Source organism: Acipenser ruthenus, chromosome 29, assembly GCF_902713425.1.
Source record: "Acipenser ruthenus chromosome 29, fAciRut3.2 maternal haplotype, whole genome shotgun sequence".
Classification (NCBI taxonomy): domain Eukaryota; kingdom Metazoa; phylum Chordata; class Actinopteri; order Acipenseriformes; family Acipenseridae; genus Acipenser; species Acipenser ruthenus.
The window spans coordinates 6,494,894-6,514,062 of NC_081217.1; the positions used below are offsets into that span (position 1 = coordinate 6,494,894).

A 19,169-nucleotide genomic window follows, 5' to 3' on the forward strand; every position below is an offset into this window, starting at 1 on the left:
TGAATCTTGATAAAAACAGCTGAATAGTGTTTGTTTTTCATCTAAAAACCTATACTTTTTATCTTTACCTTATCACAACATGTATTTATTTATTTTATTTTATTTGCAATCATAAGACCAAATAAATTGGCTGGAGCTGGAAATGTGGACTGGAATAATGAGTTTATTCAAGTCAAACTTGAACCCACAAAGCCTATTATAAAGAATATCTATGGCAGTATCATGAACTTTGATTTAATTCATGCCCAGGTCAGAACACATAACCCTAAAGCAATGGACATCAGGAGAGAGGAAAGATACCCGTACAATTAGCCTGACAATATAGAAAAATACAGGTCCCAAGAAGGGTGTATCCATCATTGACACTGCAAAACATAGGATTCACGGAGCTCTGAATTGATTGTGGAACTGAAAACAGAACAATGTGAAACTAAAACTGCCAGACTCATTTCTGTCATTTTCAGATGCTGTGTAGATCCCCTGGTTCTAGCTAATTACACTATGTCCATTCATTAGCTCAGTTAAAGGGTTTTAATTGTGCTACAGAGCAGTTGCAGTGTTGGTATTTCATCGCTAAAATGCATGCCATCCATTCTCATATTCTTGAAAATCAATAAAAAAGCTGCAAAAGGGGGGGTTACAGTATATAGACGTTTTTACAGGGATGTGGCTTGTTTTATTGGTGCTCTCAGAGGATAAGGGCTCAAAAGGAAACTTGACATTTTAAAAATAATTACAATACTCTCAAAAAGGCAACACCAGACATGCAAAACCTGTTCAACATCATTTTTTATTTAAAAAGAATTAACTTATTTCCAAAAGGAAGATTTTCATTTAGTAAATGGTTTTTACATTAAACTGCCAACATACTTATATTCATACTATAGAACCCAGACAATTTCTAATTCATGTTTTGTTTTTTTCTTTTTTAAGTTAGAAGGATGGGCTTCAAAAAATTTAAATACTATAAAAATAAATCCATTTCACAATAGCCTTTTTTATGATTATCTTCAGGCAACATTGATATGGCAAACGCAATTGCTGAGACAATACAGCGTTAGGCGAAAGAAAAAAAAACAGACTAAGAATAAAATACAGACAGCAAATGACAGTATACAATAGGGGGCTACTAACTGGTACACAGGCAAGTGTTCTCTTCCACACACTCCACAAACCAAGTATACATCAAAATACCTTTTTGTTTGTTCGATTGTTTTTGTTATGATGGTACATTATTTCCATATAGTTCACAAATGACCAAACTTACATTTTCAGGAGACAGAAAATTGTATTGTATTCATACAACTAGCTGTAGTGTTAAATGTGTGTAGAAAACAGGGAGTACTTTTGCAATACTTTTCAGTCTTTTTCTTCAGTAACATTAACAACGAAAGTTTACACATTTTCTGAATGCACCCAACCCATTCATCAAATAATAAAACCTGAAGATAATTATTATTGTACTTTATTGAATTTGTAACAGATTTTGTCTTTAGGTAGCCTATGGTGGTTAAGGAAATCATCTACAATTACCTAAACCTACAAAAATTAATAATACTAAAAAAAAAAAAAACTGTTCAAAATAGTATAATAATCTCTCATTAAAATAAAGGATCTTTAAATTGCAATTGCTAAATAACAATCTCTGTTCAAACTAACTCTTTTGTCATATTGTGAAGTCTAATTTAATCATATCCATCTGAAACAGCTTTACTTAAACATACGTGCCTCCGTATCACCTCTCTGTTAATGTGCATGTTTTGCCAATGGGTGCAATGCTTCTGTAGACCTTCCCATCAGCCAGCTGCCAAAAAGCACAAAAGGCCAACTAAAGTATGTATATTGACGATATAGATTGTGTGTGAAGTGCATATTGATGATTGTTTGCATAGATTCTGGAAATGCTCATTTTAAAAGCCAACACTAGGTCAAATTATAATTGCTTTATGGAGCATGAAGGTGTTTTTGAGAAGAAACACCGACAACAAAACTGTGAATATGGAAGATAGCTGACAATCAGAGATGCGTTTTTTCATTATTACTATATTATTCTAAAAGTATCTACTGTACATATTCTTAGTTCACACCTTACCAATTGCAAAACTACAACCCAACATTTACTCTTAATGAAGACTATTGTAGTTTCTGCTCTGTACACTTTGATTTTGTTCTTTAGCCCCTTGCAACATAAATTCAAGTTTTATTCATAAAAAAGTTTATGGTGAGAAATTTAACATAGTTAAAAGGGTGACTCTATTTAGATTGTTGTTTATATTTAAAATTAGACCTCATGGTTTCTTATATAATTTTAAACAGTAGTTAATAGAAATCATTCAACACATATTCCTGCAAGCCACCCATTTTAGGAATTAATGCTATTTTCAGGGTTAGGTTTAAGCATATAATTAATCATTATGTTTACAACAAATAAATTCAGTGGATAAGCCAGTGTCAGTTTAGATTTATTTGCATTTGAATTACTGAAAGCTAAATAAAGGTTAACAATCTAATTCTGCTTGACTAATTAATATTAAAACTATCCAAGACTTACAAGTAATGCATTTACTGATTTAGTAATAAATACATGCTCATTTCCAGCTGTAAAGATAAATTACCCTCAAAAATCATGTTTTTACAGTATGTATTGACAATACCACTAGGGAACTTAATCAATAAGGCTTTAGATCCCTCCTTGTAAGCAGCTTTTGGTTTTGTCACCAATTAAAATAAAATGTCATCAATATTTAAATGTACAAACATCTATAGGCCTGTAGAAATGTTGTTTCTTTGTAAGTACTGATGATGGGTAATACATAGAAACCAATTCCTGGCAAACTGAGCAGAAAGTTAGTTTTCAGAGCGTGCTTGAAAGTTAGCTACAGGTCACTTAAATGTTCTACATGTGCTACACATAAATAAGGACATTCAAAATAAAGAACAAAATGTTTCTGCTAGTCTTATTAGACATTTTTACAACAGAACTGTATTTCTTCAGAGGCACTAAAACAGCATCAATGGTTACATAACCATGATCTGGTCATTTTAAGTGCCTCATTTGTACAGTCAAATAAGTGATTGTTTGAGCTTAAATTTAAATTAAAGTATATGTTTTTCTTAGATTAGTCTGGCATAACAAACAAGAAGAGGTAAACTATCAGTTTGAGATTTAGTGAAGTTTTGCTGCTTTACGAATAAGGTAGTTGACTATTTTGAGAAAGTACTGTGCTTTGTCAACATGTTACAAAGGGGATTCAGTTTTCCTCTAATGGAAAATGCTGCAAGGCCTTCAGGACTGCTTGCTTTAAACACACACTGACTATAAACTCAGTAAGTTAATTTAATAAACACCCCTTCAATAACCGTTCAATTCAGATCCTGCACGTGAAAAAACACATCTTTAAAATGACCAGCTTTTTTATCCTCACAAATATATACATATATATATACTGTGTATATATATATAGCTCATCAGTAACGCTCAAGGGTTTGGTGATGGATATTTCCAACAATAAATGCATAAATGAACCACCAGTCTGGGTGAGTCAGAAACCAAGAGCCAGTTTACAGAATTGGGTATTTGAACTGATCATTGTTTTTATTTTTTATTTTAGCCTGCAGGTGATATTTTATTTTAAACCTGGGTGGATTAATCAGTTTTGCTGGTTTGCTTTGCTTTACTGGAAACATTACAGTGCGTTTCATAAGGGATGCCACTACATTGACAATGGCACAGTCCTGATACCACTACATGCAGCACCTACCTCTGAGGTTCATTACGGAGCCCGCGAGGGCCGGTATGCCACAGTGGTGAAGAGTCGGGCCACCATCTACACTGCACTTCACCTAATCAGCTGGGTCACAAATGTGTTAAATGTGTGACCACACATAAAAAAGTACACCACTGTTTTGGGACAAGAACAAACTATATATTCCATTGATCCTTTCAACTCAACTTTGTCTGGCTTGAATCCTACTTTTTTTTTTTTTTAATATCAACCTTGTTCCATTTAAAGATGTAAATAGTATTAAACCCTAAGAAAGAGATGTTGTAAGCAGCAACTTAAATGCATAAATGTACTGGATGCAGCAGCTTGTTTTAAAACAGTACTTCAGAATAATCTTCTGATTGTCAAACTGCTTAACATTTAAATTACTGGTTCGGTCTCAGCAGTTGAAAGGGGTTTGTAAATAACAAAAACAGTTGTGAGGAATTTGATCTCATTTCCAATTCAAGATGATATGGGGCAGGCTGTTGGAAGTTCATTCTTCTCTCAGTAAATATCCGGGCAGTCAGCATATTTTCTATCAAAGTACTCCCCGGTAAAAATCCAGTCTGGTGTCCCAGTGTGTGGGTTTGTGCTTAACTGGAACCACCTATAAAAGGATAAACAGATGTATTGTAATAAGCCTGTGTTCAATAAAAGATGTGCAGATTTTCAGCATGCATATTCCTTTGCTGTCCTGCCATTATATCCTCACCTGGTCTTCCATTCGTCTTCATTTTTGGCGCGTTCCTTACGAGCATCTCTTTGCTTTTCTTCTAATCGTTCTTTCTCTCTGCTGGCCAAAGCTGTAAAGAGTTCAATCACAAAAAAATGACAACTTACTAACAGTTTAGACAAGCGTTTCAACAAGAGGTCTTCTGTAGGTTATCATGGCTGGAATAGTAAAAAATACATTTTGAGGTCAAACTAATTCAAGGAAACAACTGTTTTTATCTAGCGCCTTCATTACAATGATGCCAAAACGTTTGTTGCTCAGCCTAAACATTTACCTTTTTTGGTGTAGATTGAAAGTTATTATCATTATAATGTGTACGTTACATATGAGACACGTTCTAAACCCCATTGTTACTTTACATTATATGTTGATGTTAACAGAACATAATTATTTTTAAATTACAATACTAGATTTTAGTTCCGTATTGAAGACTTACCCATATCTCCATTTTCCATAGCTCTGATATCTGGACGAAAGCGACAGTCTGTCGGTGCTAAAACCCCTATCAATTCTGGATCCATTTCATTCAGAGTCACAGCAAAGTTAGTGAAATTGTACATCTTAAAGCAAAACATATAAACAGCATTACTTGACAAAATGCTTCAAATGCTGGGAGGCATTTTATTGAAACAGGGGAGGGAGCAAAGCAAAGTAGCCAAGAAGGAAAATGAACGGTGCCGAGTGCAGCAAGGCGAACATTTTTAGCAGTATATTTTAACAGTAGTTGCACGTAGCCTATACACTACAACTACAAAGCAAATATGCATATACAAACAGAAACAAACACACTGCACAATAATTGCACAAACCGTTTCATTTTACAAAACAAAGTCCAAACAGAAACTAAATAAAGCTGCATTGCTTGTTTCTTAGCTTATTGTAATGACTTGTACCTCTAAGTCACCGTGCATAAGGGCGTCTTTCAACCAAATACAAAAAAAAAAAACATAGGCTATGATCCTGCTGCCTTCAAACCAAAACTAAATACTGTGCTGAGAATACCTCGTTTCCAGCTAAATATGGCTGCTTGTTTTCACTGCATTCTCAGGTACAGCTTATTTCTATATTAAATAGAATATCTTGAGCTAACCTTAGAAGTATTTGCGCTACGTCAAAGGTCAAACAGCATTCAAACATTGAAACTCGAGTCGCTATTGAAAAAATCTTTAAAAATGTATCAACATTCTATATATATATATTTTTTTTTTAAACAACCTGTAAATGCAAATTTTTCACGGTAAATTGCAAGAAGCTGGAAACAACTTTTCATTTTTGCTTACGAAATCAGCTCTCTACTCGCCAACGTCCGCCATTGCTACAGTACACATTCCAAACACATACTAATTTTTCAGTTCCCAAAATATTTTTAATAAGATGGAAAATCGTCACTTCCACCTCTGTTGAAATGTTCCCAATATAATGAATGTGTGTATTCTCACCTGTGTGGAGTCTGGAGGTCTTGAGGTGACTCTCCAGAGAAGCTTACTACCAGGAACAACCTGAACCGTTTCCTGAACTTCAGGCATGTCATCAGCCTCATCATTCTCAGACCTGTCTGAATCGTCGTTCTGAGAGCAAATACACAAAACTGCAGTTACTGTGTCGAATAATGCCAGTTAGCAAACTGGAAGTGTTACAGTCTAGAACAAGAGTATGGGTAAAATGCAACTTTCTGCTACATAGAAATAGCTTAAAATAGCTGTTAAACTTCTGTTACTGACAAAAAGTTTGTGTTTCCTTTGTCGCTCAGGTTTATATAAAACAGGTGTTCTTAGGCAACTTGTATAACATATAGAAATGGACATTTTGCATGCAATCGATTCAACAGAATGTAACATGGCTTACCTGCTTGGGCTTTCTTGGCTCCACCCATTTTTTTTCAGACTTTTTGAAGGAGTCGTATGTGCTAGGATCTACGCTCCACATGCATTCTGTCCATTTGCCATAAATCACACACAGCTTCTTTTTACTGTTTAAAGAAAATAAATTAAACATCTGAGCACCACATCTGGTGATGAACATCAACCCCCAGTAGAGATAGTTTTCAGTGTTTTTGAAACAGACTAGGTCCTAATACATCCTTCTAGAATGGGTACATCATTGGCAATGCGGTCAAAAAAAAAAAAAAAATACAGGCCATTTTTCATGTAACTTACCTGAAAGTAATATTTTAAAAAGTTATGGGTGGTAGCAAGACAAATGACAATTTCCTTAACACAAAAGTGATATCTGTGTCCAATATGTCCATACTTACTTCTTGTCTTGAATATAACCTTCTACTCTGTGGAGTTCTTTCCCAAACATCCCACATGGTTTGAAGTTCAAAACACACTTATCCCCAGTACTGTGAAGGAGGAAACATAGGCAGTCTGCTATGAGTATGTTTGAAGTCAAGATTGCTATATACTGTAGTATAACACACAACACAACTGTTTCCTGGAAATAGTAAAAAAAAAAAAAAAAAAAAAAAGGAAGTAACATTACCTGTGATTGATAATCTCAACCGTTCCATACTGTTCGATCCACAGTTTACCTATAATAACATTATGTACACAACAAGAAGGATTTGTCCATGTGTAGGCTTCATTATGCCTAGAAGAAAAAATATATTATTATTATTATTATTACTATTTATTTCTTAGCAGATGCCCTTATCCAGGGCGACTTACAATTGTTACAAGATATCACATTATACATTATTTCACATTATACAGATATCACATTATTTTTACATACAATTACCCATTTATACAGTTGGGTTTTTACTGGCGCAATTTAGGTAAAGTATCTTGCTCAAGGGTACAGCAGCAGTGTCCCCTACCAGAGATTGAACCCACAACCCTCCGGTCAAGAGTCCAGAGCCCTAACCACTACTCCACACTGCTGCATATATATAGATTTATATAAAATACTTTTCTTAGCAGCTGTACTCCTTTTGCTGCTGAATATGGATTCATACTAGAGAAAGAGATTCCTAAGAAAATTAGTCTATTTAGTAAACAACAAAGAAGTGTGGGGCTGAAGAAGATGAAAACAGACATCTGGGCGGTACTGAATTTTTTTTTTTTTTTTTTTCACAGTAGATAATTATAACACATAAAAATAAACAATAAAATACAAAAGGCATTTCAAGTGATGAGGATTGAAAGGGAAGCTCACTTGAGAAGCTCTAGCGTGATTGTTCCCCTTGGCTCCGCTTCTACGCTCTTCCCCCAAAACTTGAGCTTGGGGTAAATAGACCCTTGGAAAATGAAGTCGTTATTGAGACCTTCTGCATAAAATGCACTAACGGGGGGGTGGTGGCTGACCTGCTCAGATACAAGCCTGAATCCTTGGTCATCCCTAGAAAAAAAAAAAGAGGAAGGATTTCAGTATAAATCGAGACCAGCCTTATGTCTACTATAAAGACGCCACGATGCAACTTAAGCCCTACTCGCACATCTGTGAAATGTAGTCCTATGCGAATCCTCCATTTCTTTTTATCCCAGATAATTCTCTCAGGCGGTCCTCTCATTTTTTTTACAGGACATTGTTTTAGTCCCGTGTGAATCCACCATGTCAGTGTTATGTTAGAATTGATATAAGCATTTATGGGGTATTCCCCTCAAAGCAATACCAGCTTTTACAATAAACCACAATGGAATATTAAAATTAGTACAATCTGTCCTGAGACTCTACAGTTCAGTAAAACACTATGATTGGGCTTAACCAAATTGGGAACCGATGAAAAATACAAAACATAACTGGCGAATAAATGTATGCTTTGAATAAAGCATTTGGAGATATGTATGGAAAAACATATCACTCAAGGGATGCAACGGTTATTTGACATGGTCAATGTGCCGGTAGTCTTTGGAAAATGTATATGTCACGTCAAATAAAAAAGCAGCAGAGTGGATAGCACCCTTTTTTACCTTGCAAGTTCATATGTTTCTCCTAGTAGTGGATTGAATGGCTTTCCAGTTCTCTCCCACTGAGAGGCAACAGCAGAAACAGCAAACGCAGCTACAACCTACAGGAAAAACAAATCTGTGTTCAACAGAAGTAGGTTTAGGCACCGCTACGACAGGATGATTCTTCAAACTCAACAGCTGTATATTGATTATTGAAGGCAGATGCCAATAAATGAAAGGGACTGATTCTCAATTCACTGCAGGTATTAGAAGCTACCTGTATATGTATTTTTTGGTTAAAATATTAGAATGGAAGTAGGTGAACTGGATACCTAGAGAGGACATTTCTTCTCGTGAAGTTTAATCAAAGAGGCTGAATGAATCAAGTTTTCAAAAGTTATTCATCAACCATCATTGATATTGCTATCTAAGGAACGTGTTCGATTTTGTTTATGCAATGCACTTCCTGGCATGCTAATCCTTCCTGAATACATGCTGGTGGCAGGCTTTGTGACACACACTCCTTACTTACCTGCATTCTTTCCACAGAGTCTGCGAGGGAATTAGCTTTGTGAATGAGGTATGTTGGCTCCATGTATTCAGAGATTCGCTGTAGAAAGCTCAACGGCTCATTAAAAACTATAGGCATTGTTATTTTGGACAGCTCCTAAACAACAAGAAAAAAAAAAGTCTGTTCTTTTTTTTCTGTAATTAGTGGATATTTCAGTCTTGCTCTGTAAATGCATGGGATTCACAACTTACCAGTCCAATGCATTTCTTCAATATGCTCCACACACTAAAATCACTTCTAGAAAACATAGGGGCAGGCAAGGTAGTTCTGCAAGACAAGTTTAGATAAATCAGCAGATATTTTATATATCCTTTTCAAACCCACCAATATTAACCCCTTTAACCTTGTTTAGACCATACTGCACCTTCGTTTCCGGATTCCATTCTCCTGTGGCTGGGACCCATTCATTTTCTGTTTTGCACTGTTGCTGTCATTGACAATCGTACTGGCTACTTTAGAACTCATTTCTGCACTGCCTTCATAGGACTCAGACTCCAAGCCTGAAGGACACACACAAAAAAAACAGCAACTCATGACTTTTCAGAGCCTACACAGAGTAGATGTTATAAAGCTGCTGAAAGGAACGTCTTTCCCATCAACCTATCAATCAAACAAGTTGGACTGGCCAAACAAAGCTCTTTGTGTCAACAGCTAATGTTATGCTTTGCATACTGTACAAGCCAAAATGATTGCTTTGCTTGTAACACATCAATACAGAAATGCAATATATGGGTACATATAGTTTGCTTGTTTATTTTTTGAAGGGGTGAGGGTGGGAAAGTATTAACACATTTTCCTAGTAGGGGGGTACAAAAAAACGAATTTTTCAAGTTGTGTGAAAATACAGATTAGCAAACTAAAGCATACCAAAAGAGGGAAACATTTCCCCTCCTTTAAGTCTGCTTTAAATACATGCACCCTTAAGGCAACTTGTGCAGTTTCCCACGCCATATTCTACTTTGCACAAAAGGACAAAATAGTGGCTACAGATTGGATCCAGTCCTACTCATGTGCAGACTCACACTACATTCAGACTATGTAGCAAAGAGTTTTGTATTGGTAACAATCAAATTCATAGTGTCCCAGCTTCAATGTCCCTGACAGAATGGCCTTCTGTACTTGGAATGCTACCAAACAAATCATATCTAGAGTATTACATTTAAATTATTATTCTTGGGAGTTTTTCCTTCAATTTCTAAAAAAAAATTTAAAAAAAGATCAACAAACTCAGAATGCTAATTTAAAAGCCCACCTCCCAACCCCATCCCCTCAGGGAGCAAGTGAGCAGTGAAAAAACTTACTTTACCAGCGTTTCAACTTTAGAACTAAAACAAGAAAAAAGAAAAGAAAATAGGCTGCATTTTACTTATCAACGTGTAATTTTACAGTTAAGTTGCCCTTATCTACATATGTCTTACAATAACAATTTAAATAGTTGATATATTTAAACAAACAATACAATTACTACTATGCAGAAATCCTAAAGCAATTTAAAATCACCAACCTTGCTCTGAAGACACTTAAAAAAAAAGTAATCTGGTTGCAAGGCAAGCTACTTATTTAAAGTTACTGTAGTTAGCCTACAGTGCATCAAAACAAGAACAACAAGTGTGACACCTTTGCAACAAGGTTTGTCAGCAGCATCTGGAAAAACCACACAACTGCGTGGAATTACGTGGAAATAAAATAGCAATTTCCATACGAACAAAATGTCTACCCTACTGTAAAGTTTGCACTAATTTAAAAAACAAAATGCTAGAACCACTATCATGTATTTTGATATCTGCAACTACAGTCTACAGTGTGTATATGCAAAACTCTTCAGTGACATGCATAAGCATGTATGTACGTAAGGAAGTACAGTATACTGCAGAGTACACCTGCCTACACTATATCCCCAGCAGGTGATTATAAGACACCGTGGAACAATTTTTTATTTTTTTTTGGTTCCTGGGTAGTAAGTGTTATTTCCTAATTGCTTATGCCTCAAAAGTATAGAAAATGGCTATTATTCCCCACAAACTTTGCTTTTGTGACCAGGACAGTGATATTTTGAAATTTACCTATTTTCCAGAACATTCCAGATAGATTCAGTGCTGAGTAAACTTGGCGTAACTTCTAGAACTTTCCACTAATATAAATAGTAGTATAAATACAGGGGCCTCAAGCCCACCAGTTCAGTTTAGTTCCAGCTGCCTAAGTGGATACTTATCTGCATTTTTCTGAGATGGCATCAAGAGGCTGCAAGCATCCGGCAGACGCATTTTGCTATGTCTGCGGCCAATTTATCAAGACAAGAGCGAAAAAGTACTCCATGGAAACATCTGCTAAGATGTGTGAGGCCTACAAGGCATATTTCGGCATGCCTGTCGGGGATCAAGACAAACCCTAGGCACCTCATTTCACCTGCGAGCACTGCAAAAAAACTCTGAAAGGTAAGATGGACCATTGTTGCTTGGAATTTTATGTTATAAAATTTGTTAAAATTTTTAAATTGTAAAAGTTTTTAATTTTAAAATGTTTTACAATTTTCAATGTTATTGAAAAAATATATCATATATGAAAAATGTTGCGAGAATCTCTTACACATTAGTCATGGGTGAAATAAATGTATTTTTGTAGGATGGTACAGAGGGGAAAAGAGAGCCATGAAGTTCGCTATCCCAAGAATTTGGCGGGAACTCACTGACCACTCAAGCAACTGCTACTTCTGCATGGTGGATCCTTTCAAACGTCGGACTGGCAAGAATGCACCTGCTATCACGTACCCGGACCTTCCTTCATCCATCGCCCCAGTGCCACACTGCCATGAGCTCCCCGTACCCACTCCTCCGGAGACAGAGCAGCCGTCTTTAGAAGACAGCAACAAGTCAGAGAGCGAGGAAGACGTTGTAGATCCAGATGACAATTTCAGAGGTGGAGCTGAGGAGAGAAACCCATACTACCCCAACCAAAAAGACCTCAACGACTTGATTAGAGATCTTGGTCTCACCAAGTCCAATGCCGAGCTTTTGACGTCTAGGCTCAAGCAGTGGAACTTGTTGGATGAAAGTGTGCAAGTCACAGATCAGAGGAAGCGTCACCAACCTTTTTCCAGCTTCTTCACCCGTCAAGATGGGCTCTGCTTCTGCCACAATGTGACCAGTCTGTTCGAGGCAATCGGAATCGCCTGTAACCAGAATGAGTGGTGCCTCTTCATTGACAGCTCATCCAGGAGCCTCAAAGCTGTGCTGCTCCATAATGGTAACAAGTACCCATCTCTTCCCCTGGCTCACTCGGTGCACCTCAAAGAGGATTACAACAGCATCAAGACCTTGCTGGACGCCTTGAAGTATGATGAGTACGGCTGGGAGCTCATAGGAGACTTCAAAATGGTGACATTCCTTATGGGTCTCCAAGGCGGTTTTACCAAGTTTCCCTGCTATCTTTGCCTTTGGGACAGCAGGGACACCAAGGCGCACTACCACAGGCGGGACTGGCCACAGCGGACCGAGTTCTCTGTGGGGAGGAACAACGTCAAGTGGGAGCCACTGGTGGACCCCCGGAAGGTGCTGATGCCACCACTACACATCAAATTGGGCCTTATGAAACAATTTGTCAGAGCTCTAGATAAGGAGTCGGCAGCCTTCAAGTACCTTCAAGACTTCTTCCCTAAGCTGTCTGAGGCAAAGGTCAAAGCCGGTGTCTTTGTCGGACCACAGATAAAGAAGATCCTGGAGTGCAATGAATTCCCCAAGAAGCTCACTAGTAAGGAGAAAGCAGCTTGGAACAGCTTTGTCACAGTGGTTCGGGGCTTCCTGGGCAATCACAAGGCCGAAAACTATGTGGAGCTGGTTGAGACTCTGGTGAAGAACTACGGCACAATGGGCTGTAGGATGTCCCTCAAAGTCCATATCCTTGATGCTCATCTTGGTAAATTCAAGGAGAACATGGGAGCGTACTCGGAGGAGCAAGGCGAGGGCTTCCACCAGGATATACTGGACTTTGAACGCCGCTACCAAGGACAGTATAACGAGAACATGATGGGAGACTACATTTGGGGGCTGATTCGTGAAAGTGATTTACAGTACAATCGTAAATCTCGAAAAACTACTCACTTCTAAATCTTTTGTAGTCATTTATGTATTACTTTAGTATAAATACATGTTAATTTGGATTCATATATTGTTTTTTTCTGACTTTATGTGAACGAAGAGACACAAATTCGCCCGTTTTCTCATTGGAAATAGGTAAATTTCAAAATATCACTGTCCTGGTCACAAAAGCAAAGTTTGTGGGGAATAATAGCCATTTTCTATACTTTTGAGGCATAAGCAATTAGGAAATAACACTTACTACCCAGGAACAAAAATTGTGTTACATCACACCAGACAAATGTTTACCACAATCAACCTTAGTGAATCAGGTGTCTGAAGTGCATATCAACCCTGGAAGTTTGATCAGATTCAGTTAAGGCATTGGTTCCAGTTTTTTCTTGCAGAATTCCTCAGGTGCAGCACACTGGTAGCTCTGTTTACAGTATGCACCATGTATACGCTACGTTCTAGAATGCAGTCACAGTAGATGAAGATGTTAATGGTTTAGTCTTACCTGTAACAGCATCATAGAACTCATCTTCATTGTTCATTTTCTAATGTGGAACGATGTACCCCTTTGTTTGTAATGTGTCTTCAGTACATTGTCCTTATGAGTGGAGGAAATATTTATTGTACTGCAGATTCCTCGTTTTCTTAACCCAGGAAGTGGATCTTTAAAAAAACCAAAAAAACACATTCATCTTTAAAGACATGTAACAAGACCATGTACAATATCTTTACTGATCGGAAATCTGTACTGTGATAAAAGGTCCTTGTCTAGTCCAGGTCTCGTGTTTGCAATTTTATCAAAAATCAGTAATAACCATTTGAATAAAAACACATACGCAGCTGGAAATGTTTTCCACATTTATAACAAAATTCTGATGATGTTTCTACATTTCATTATAGCAGCATTGTTCTGATTATAGGTCAGTTCGGACTACCAGGGTTTGTATTTGCATGAGGCTACTGTAAAAAGCCAGTTGCTGTGTGGTAATTGAGATTTTAGGCAAATACTACCGAAGGCAACCCTGAAGAAGCAATTAGTGGCAATCCTTTAATTATATATATATGAAAACTAACATTTTTCAAAATGGTCACATACAAACACACATTAGAGAGCAAAACCTACATACGGTACCTTACAGTACAGCACTATACAGAACTTACAATGCAGAGCCTTATGTCTCCTTGAACACTCAATTGCTACATCCTCAATTAAGCAACACTTCGTATTTAGCAACTGTTATGCAGAAAGTGATGAATCACGTACAGTGATATCTTTTGCATAATATTCTGTTTGCTTAAAAAAACCACAGCAATGTTATTTTTATAATTCCCAATGCTGCGTAACATTTGACTGGCCTTTTCTCCAAGATAAAGTTTTAATTATTTACCGTAATTATGGTACCGCCATCCTTACAGCAAAGTAAGTAATAATAACTGATGTTTTTTTGCATTTTGATGCAGATTTAAGCTACAGAAATGATTACCATATCCAGTAATCTAGTAACGACTTAATACTGAAGCACTGTACTGTACCATGTACACCAGGTCTTAGCAGCACAGTTTTGCCCAGTTCAGATAAACCATTGCATTGGGAGCTGTTCCAGTAACAGCTGTTTGAAATAGGTGGTTAGATGATTTGCTGTATTTTATACTTCACTGATCTTTATACATAATAGTTATTGTTCACTACCCAAAAGGATAGACCGACCACAGCACATGTTGTTATTCATTAGCACTGTGAGTATGTAAGGAAGAGGTTGCTGGTGCTGGTGCATGAGTAAATCAGTCCTTTACAAAGCAGACTTTAGAAGTGTTTAAATCATGCAGATAGATTAGATACAACCAGCCACATGAAAAAAAACATCAGTGCTATCACAACTTGGATGATATGGGTTACTGAACTGCAAACAACCTTATTTATAACATAAAATAAAATACGACTTAGGAATAAAGATGACTACAAATACAAAACAAGTATTTATCCTAAAAATAAGGTAAAATTAATAAATAAATAACAACTTACCAAAGACTTCACACACTACAGTAGTCCCCCCAACCCCTATTTAACAGAAAGATTGCAAGTGAAACTTAGGCACAGTTTTAACCAAGAGATGTGTCATTCAAACAAAACTACATTTCAGCTTGAACAAACACGCCAGCAGGTGAATTTAAATGGAATCTTGTTTGACTAGTTGAGTCACATTTACAACAGGGCTTGCCTGACAATAACAGCTGCACCACCCAGAGCCATTACAGATATCTACGAAACCCTGCAGTAAATATTGGATCTTAGCCTAAAACAACACACACACACACACACACACACTCTCGTAGCCTAGATTACATAGCAGCATGCAGGAGTTACCTGTAGTGCATGTACACTTACAGTAAAACTGCAACCTCAGCTGGCTTCAAGCAGGCTTTCTTTCCGTCCCAAAACATAAAGCAGAATTAGGGTAAAGCCTCCAGCAACGTGAGCTGTCCCACTGAATTCCAAATAACTAGATGCCCTGGTACTCACATTTGAGCTAGTGTCCAGCCAGTTTCTGTGAGTTTGCACCTGAGTAATTAACTGAAAAGAAACCCACCTGACAGCAGGCAGCAGAAAGCCCTGATCACACATTCATGAACCTAAGCAACAGACAAGCATGGTTGGGCAAGTGAGGAAATATGAACCTCTATTGTTAAGCCCTGATGCTTTATCTGAGAATGTAGCCAAAGTTAATGGTGTTTAACAATAAGTCCCCCATATACACAAGTGCTCCCAATGTACTGTATAGATATCGAGTTTGGTGGTTAACTGTTATCTGCTAAAATTATTGAACATGTATTGTATTACCAAGCAGCTTTAACAGAACAGAAAAAAAGCAAATGGCATGTGATCTAAGAATAATTCGCAGTACTGTCATGATAATAAACCAACTGCTGTACCATAGAAACCACTGAAAAAAAGACACATGAGCTGTGCATTTAATTATCTTTTATAAAAGAAAAAGTGACACATATTGTATTTCAGTTAGCTTTTTTTAATGTTGTTTCTTAACAATGCTGTATTGAACAAACCTGAAAATTAGCTATTTTCGAAGCTTTAAAGAAGGGCTAACCAATCTACAAAGAAAGTGTGTGGGACAGGACAAACAAGATTAGAGCTTGATACTAATCACAGCTGTAAACTAATAAAAAGAGTAAAGATCCTGCAACATCATACTATTCGGTACAATAGTTCAAATCAATGTCTACAAAAATACAAATAAATCCCAAACCAGCCCTACACGACAGGGTGCATCTCGTCTGGCCCATTTTACCACTTTAAAATGTCATCAGGTAGATGTGTGACAGGTTGGGCACACCAATGCACACCTTATAAAAATATTAGGGGCTGGGTGTACAAATTCCACAGAAACAATACAGGACGACTCCCACCAATTTATTCACAAAATAAGGATGGTTTATGCTCTACAGAATTTATGAAACCAAAACAGCACATACTTTGTAGTACTGTTTTTACCTACCTGGCAGTAATTATTATGCAAATTAGGACGCTCAAAAAGACAATCAGCAAATGACCTTATCTAAACTGCGCAGAAAATACAGCTGTCATTAACCTTGGAGTTTTCCAAAACAATTATTAATGTATCAGTTAATGAGGTATTTTGCATCTGCCGCCGTTTAGATCAGTTGAATTCACCCAATGTCAGAACTACACACTAAGGCATGTTTAATAAACATACTGCATATTCTGCTTTCTGGATTTAAGAAACCAAGAGCCAGTCAGACTTTGCAGCGATTATAATATTTTAAGCGTTTCACTCCATGTTGACTGCTGAATTGCTAAGGGTAATTAAACAATTCAAATCAAACTACCCAGTAGATCCACGGAATGCCACGTTAATAAGTGTTGTTATTATTTACTTTTGACCCATAAACAATATTAGAGAGTTGAACAACATACGGGCTACTGTAAACAAAATTCCACATCTACAGTGTAACTATGGTTCAGTGAATACTTCTGTTTCAAGCAGTTCACAAACACACACGTTACGAGTTAAAATACTAATAAACATGACAGCAGATTGCTTCCTCTACCGTTTAAGTTTCAACAGATCATAACAATTACGGTACATAAGATTGTGCTCGTAAATTATTCTGATATCGATAAAGCGATCACAGTGGTAGTATGATTGGTATTAGGCCTCAGACGACATTGCAAACTACAAAAAAAGCAAAAAAAAAAAAAAAACTTGAGTAACCATAAAAAAATAAAATACAACGCGAATTAAATATTCATTCGTTTACCTGTAATATCTCGTTGTCAGGAACTGTTAGTATTCCGTCCTGCGAGACTCACAATCACAACCTATTGACACAGAGGCGGAAGTGGTGACAAGGGCGGACTCATTGACAAGCCGGCCCGCCTATCGTATGTCACGATGAGGACGCCTGACGTGACAGTAAACAAATTAGCGGGAGCCGAGGGCGGGCATTGCATTGAAGGACAACATTGCGTTCTATGTGGGAACATGCCTACCCAGGAGAGAACAGAGTCGTCAGATGGGATGCGCGGCAGGCTGTAGTGTTACGATGGAAGTGTCTGTGGTTTGCTTTGTACAGTAAACCCTGCAATTCGGTCTTTTTAATTAACATTCTTCAAAGGCCATAATAAGGCACACATATTAAAATGCATTGGAGTTTATAGATTTAAAACATATAACGTGTTTGCATGAGATATGAACATGTAAATGTTAAAATTATACTGCTTTTGACTGTGTATGATGAATACACATTGGCACGCACCCAGCCATGGCATTACCTCTGTAATTGGACGTCACTTTAGAAAAACATAGATGGGTAAATCGTGATTAACAATAACATCGGTAGTGGTTAGTGACACAACAATTGCCTTTTTTTTAATGCAAACGTGCCTTATTTCGCTGACATTGCTGATTCGTATGTGAGGGCCATTTAGTAGAGTGCTCTACTGAATTGAACGATGACCCTGACAAAAAGATGTTTTGATTTGAATTTTGAGATGATAGTAAGCGGATTTTTTTTATTACTTGTGGAATGGCAAGATATCCAATATTAACAGATTTACTCGTACTAAAGAAAACTGAAAGAAATTTAGTGGACATCAAATAAAATGGCATATACACCATGGTGTCCGTAGTGGGCCTTTTCTTAAGTTTAATACAATCTGCTTTACGGTATATGAATTGACAAAAAATAACATTTTTGGTGTAATTTCACATTAGGTTCCACTAGATGGCGCATGAATACTAGTGCATTACATTCGACTCTTCTGTTATTCGGTACTACTGTAGGTACCCTTGCTGTTAAGCAGGTTCACCGGAGAACCCTTAGCGTACGGCGAAACTCATTGTTATGATTTAAAGAAATGAAGTGCATGTGAAAAACAAATGCATCTATATGTATTTAGGATAGCTATAACAGTTACTCAAGGTGCCTTTTTTTCATATAGCTCTGGGTCCCTATTTAAAGGGATTTTGAGTCCCTTTAAATGCACTTTATTCTTTACATCATTATTTATTATGTCGAAATTGTATGTAAATATGACATCATATGACAATTTATATATATATATATATATATATATATATATATATATATATATATATATATATATATATGTATGTATATTACAGGAACTCATTCATCACCCTGACATCTCCCCTAATGCAATTAACCCACTTCGAGAGAGTGGGCGTTCCCTGTGAACTCGTCATAAAGGGAGAGGGGTGAGCTTGTCCAGGTCTCAAAAAACAGACTCCAATAGTAGCCATCGTATTGTTGTAAGAGCGTATCATAGCTGTACCTGTATACTGTAATGAAACAACTATTTCATCTATGTTCAGGAAATCTATGCACAGGGCTGAGTGTTCTCTTTTGGGCAGCCGCATTTCTCTCCATTACTTAATAATACATGTCATTTATTATTGTCATTTTTATATTTAAATGTACGATTTGTCTTGCTTTAATAAAATCCCACAAGGCCCTGAATTTGATAATACCTCAAGATGTACTGTGCTATCTGGTCCGCAGACAAACAGAGGGCTTTGTTTACCGTCTCTGAGCAGTAAGGTCAGCATACATCAAACACAG

General features: G+C 37.0%; 1 protein-coding gene across 3 annotated transcripts; it reads right to left on the bottom strand.

Moving 5' to 3' along the window:
* Positions 1-772: 772 nt before the first annotated feature.
* Positions 773-17,463, bottom strand: LOC117423096 (oxysterol-binding protein-related protein 2-like). 3 transcript variants are annotated; one of them, XM_034053990.3, is made up of 15 exons: positions 17,346-17,463; positions 13,555-13,712; positions 10,266-10,289; positions 9,329-9,464; positions 9,156-9,231; positions 8,926-9,060; positions 8,415-8,512; positions 7,660-7,842; positions 6,985-7,092; positions 6,755-6,844; positions 6,346-6,469; positions 5,940-6,068; positions 4,937-5,060; positions 4,480-4,570; positions 773-4,374 (listed from the first exon to the last, which is right to left on the bottom strand). In XM_034053990.3, exons 4-15 carry the CDS (start codon positions 9,427-9,429, stop codon positions 4,272-4,274), a joined length of 1,362 nt encoding a protein of 453 aa, XP_033909881.1. In that variant the 5' UTR covers positions 9,430-9,464; positions 10,266-10,289; positions 13,555-13,712; positions 17,346-17,463; the 3' UTR covers positions 773-4,271. The 3 variants fall into 3 exon arrangements, with proteins under 3 accessions (XP_033909881.1, XP_034761597.2, XP_034761595.2); XM_034905706.2 differs by lacking the exon at positions 10,266-10,289 and adding an exon at positions 15,073-15,108; XM_034905704.2 differs by lacking the exon at positions 10,266-10,289.
* Positions 17,464-19,169: the final 1,706 nt, after the last annotated feature.

Coding starts and splice junctions, on each gene's coding strand:
- LOC117423096 (XM_034905704.2), bottom strand. CDS start 13,591: ATGAACAATGAAGATGAGTTCTATGATGCTGTTACAG. Junction 9,232..9,328: donor AATGGAATCCGGAAACGAAG/GTGCAGTATGGT, acceptor CTTGTCTTGCAG/AACTACCTTGCCTGCCCCTA. Junction 7,093..7,659: donor ATCACGCTAGAGCTTCTCAA/GTGAGCTTCCCT, acceptor TTTTTCTTCTAG/GCATAATGAAGCCTACACAT.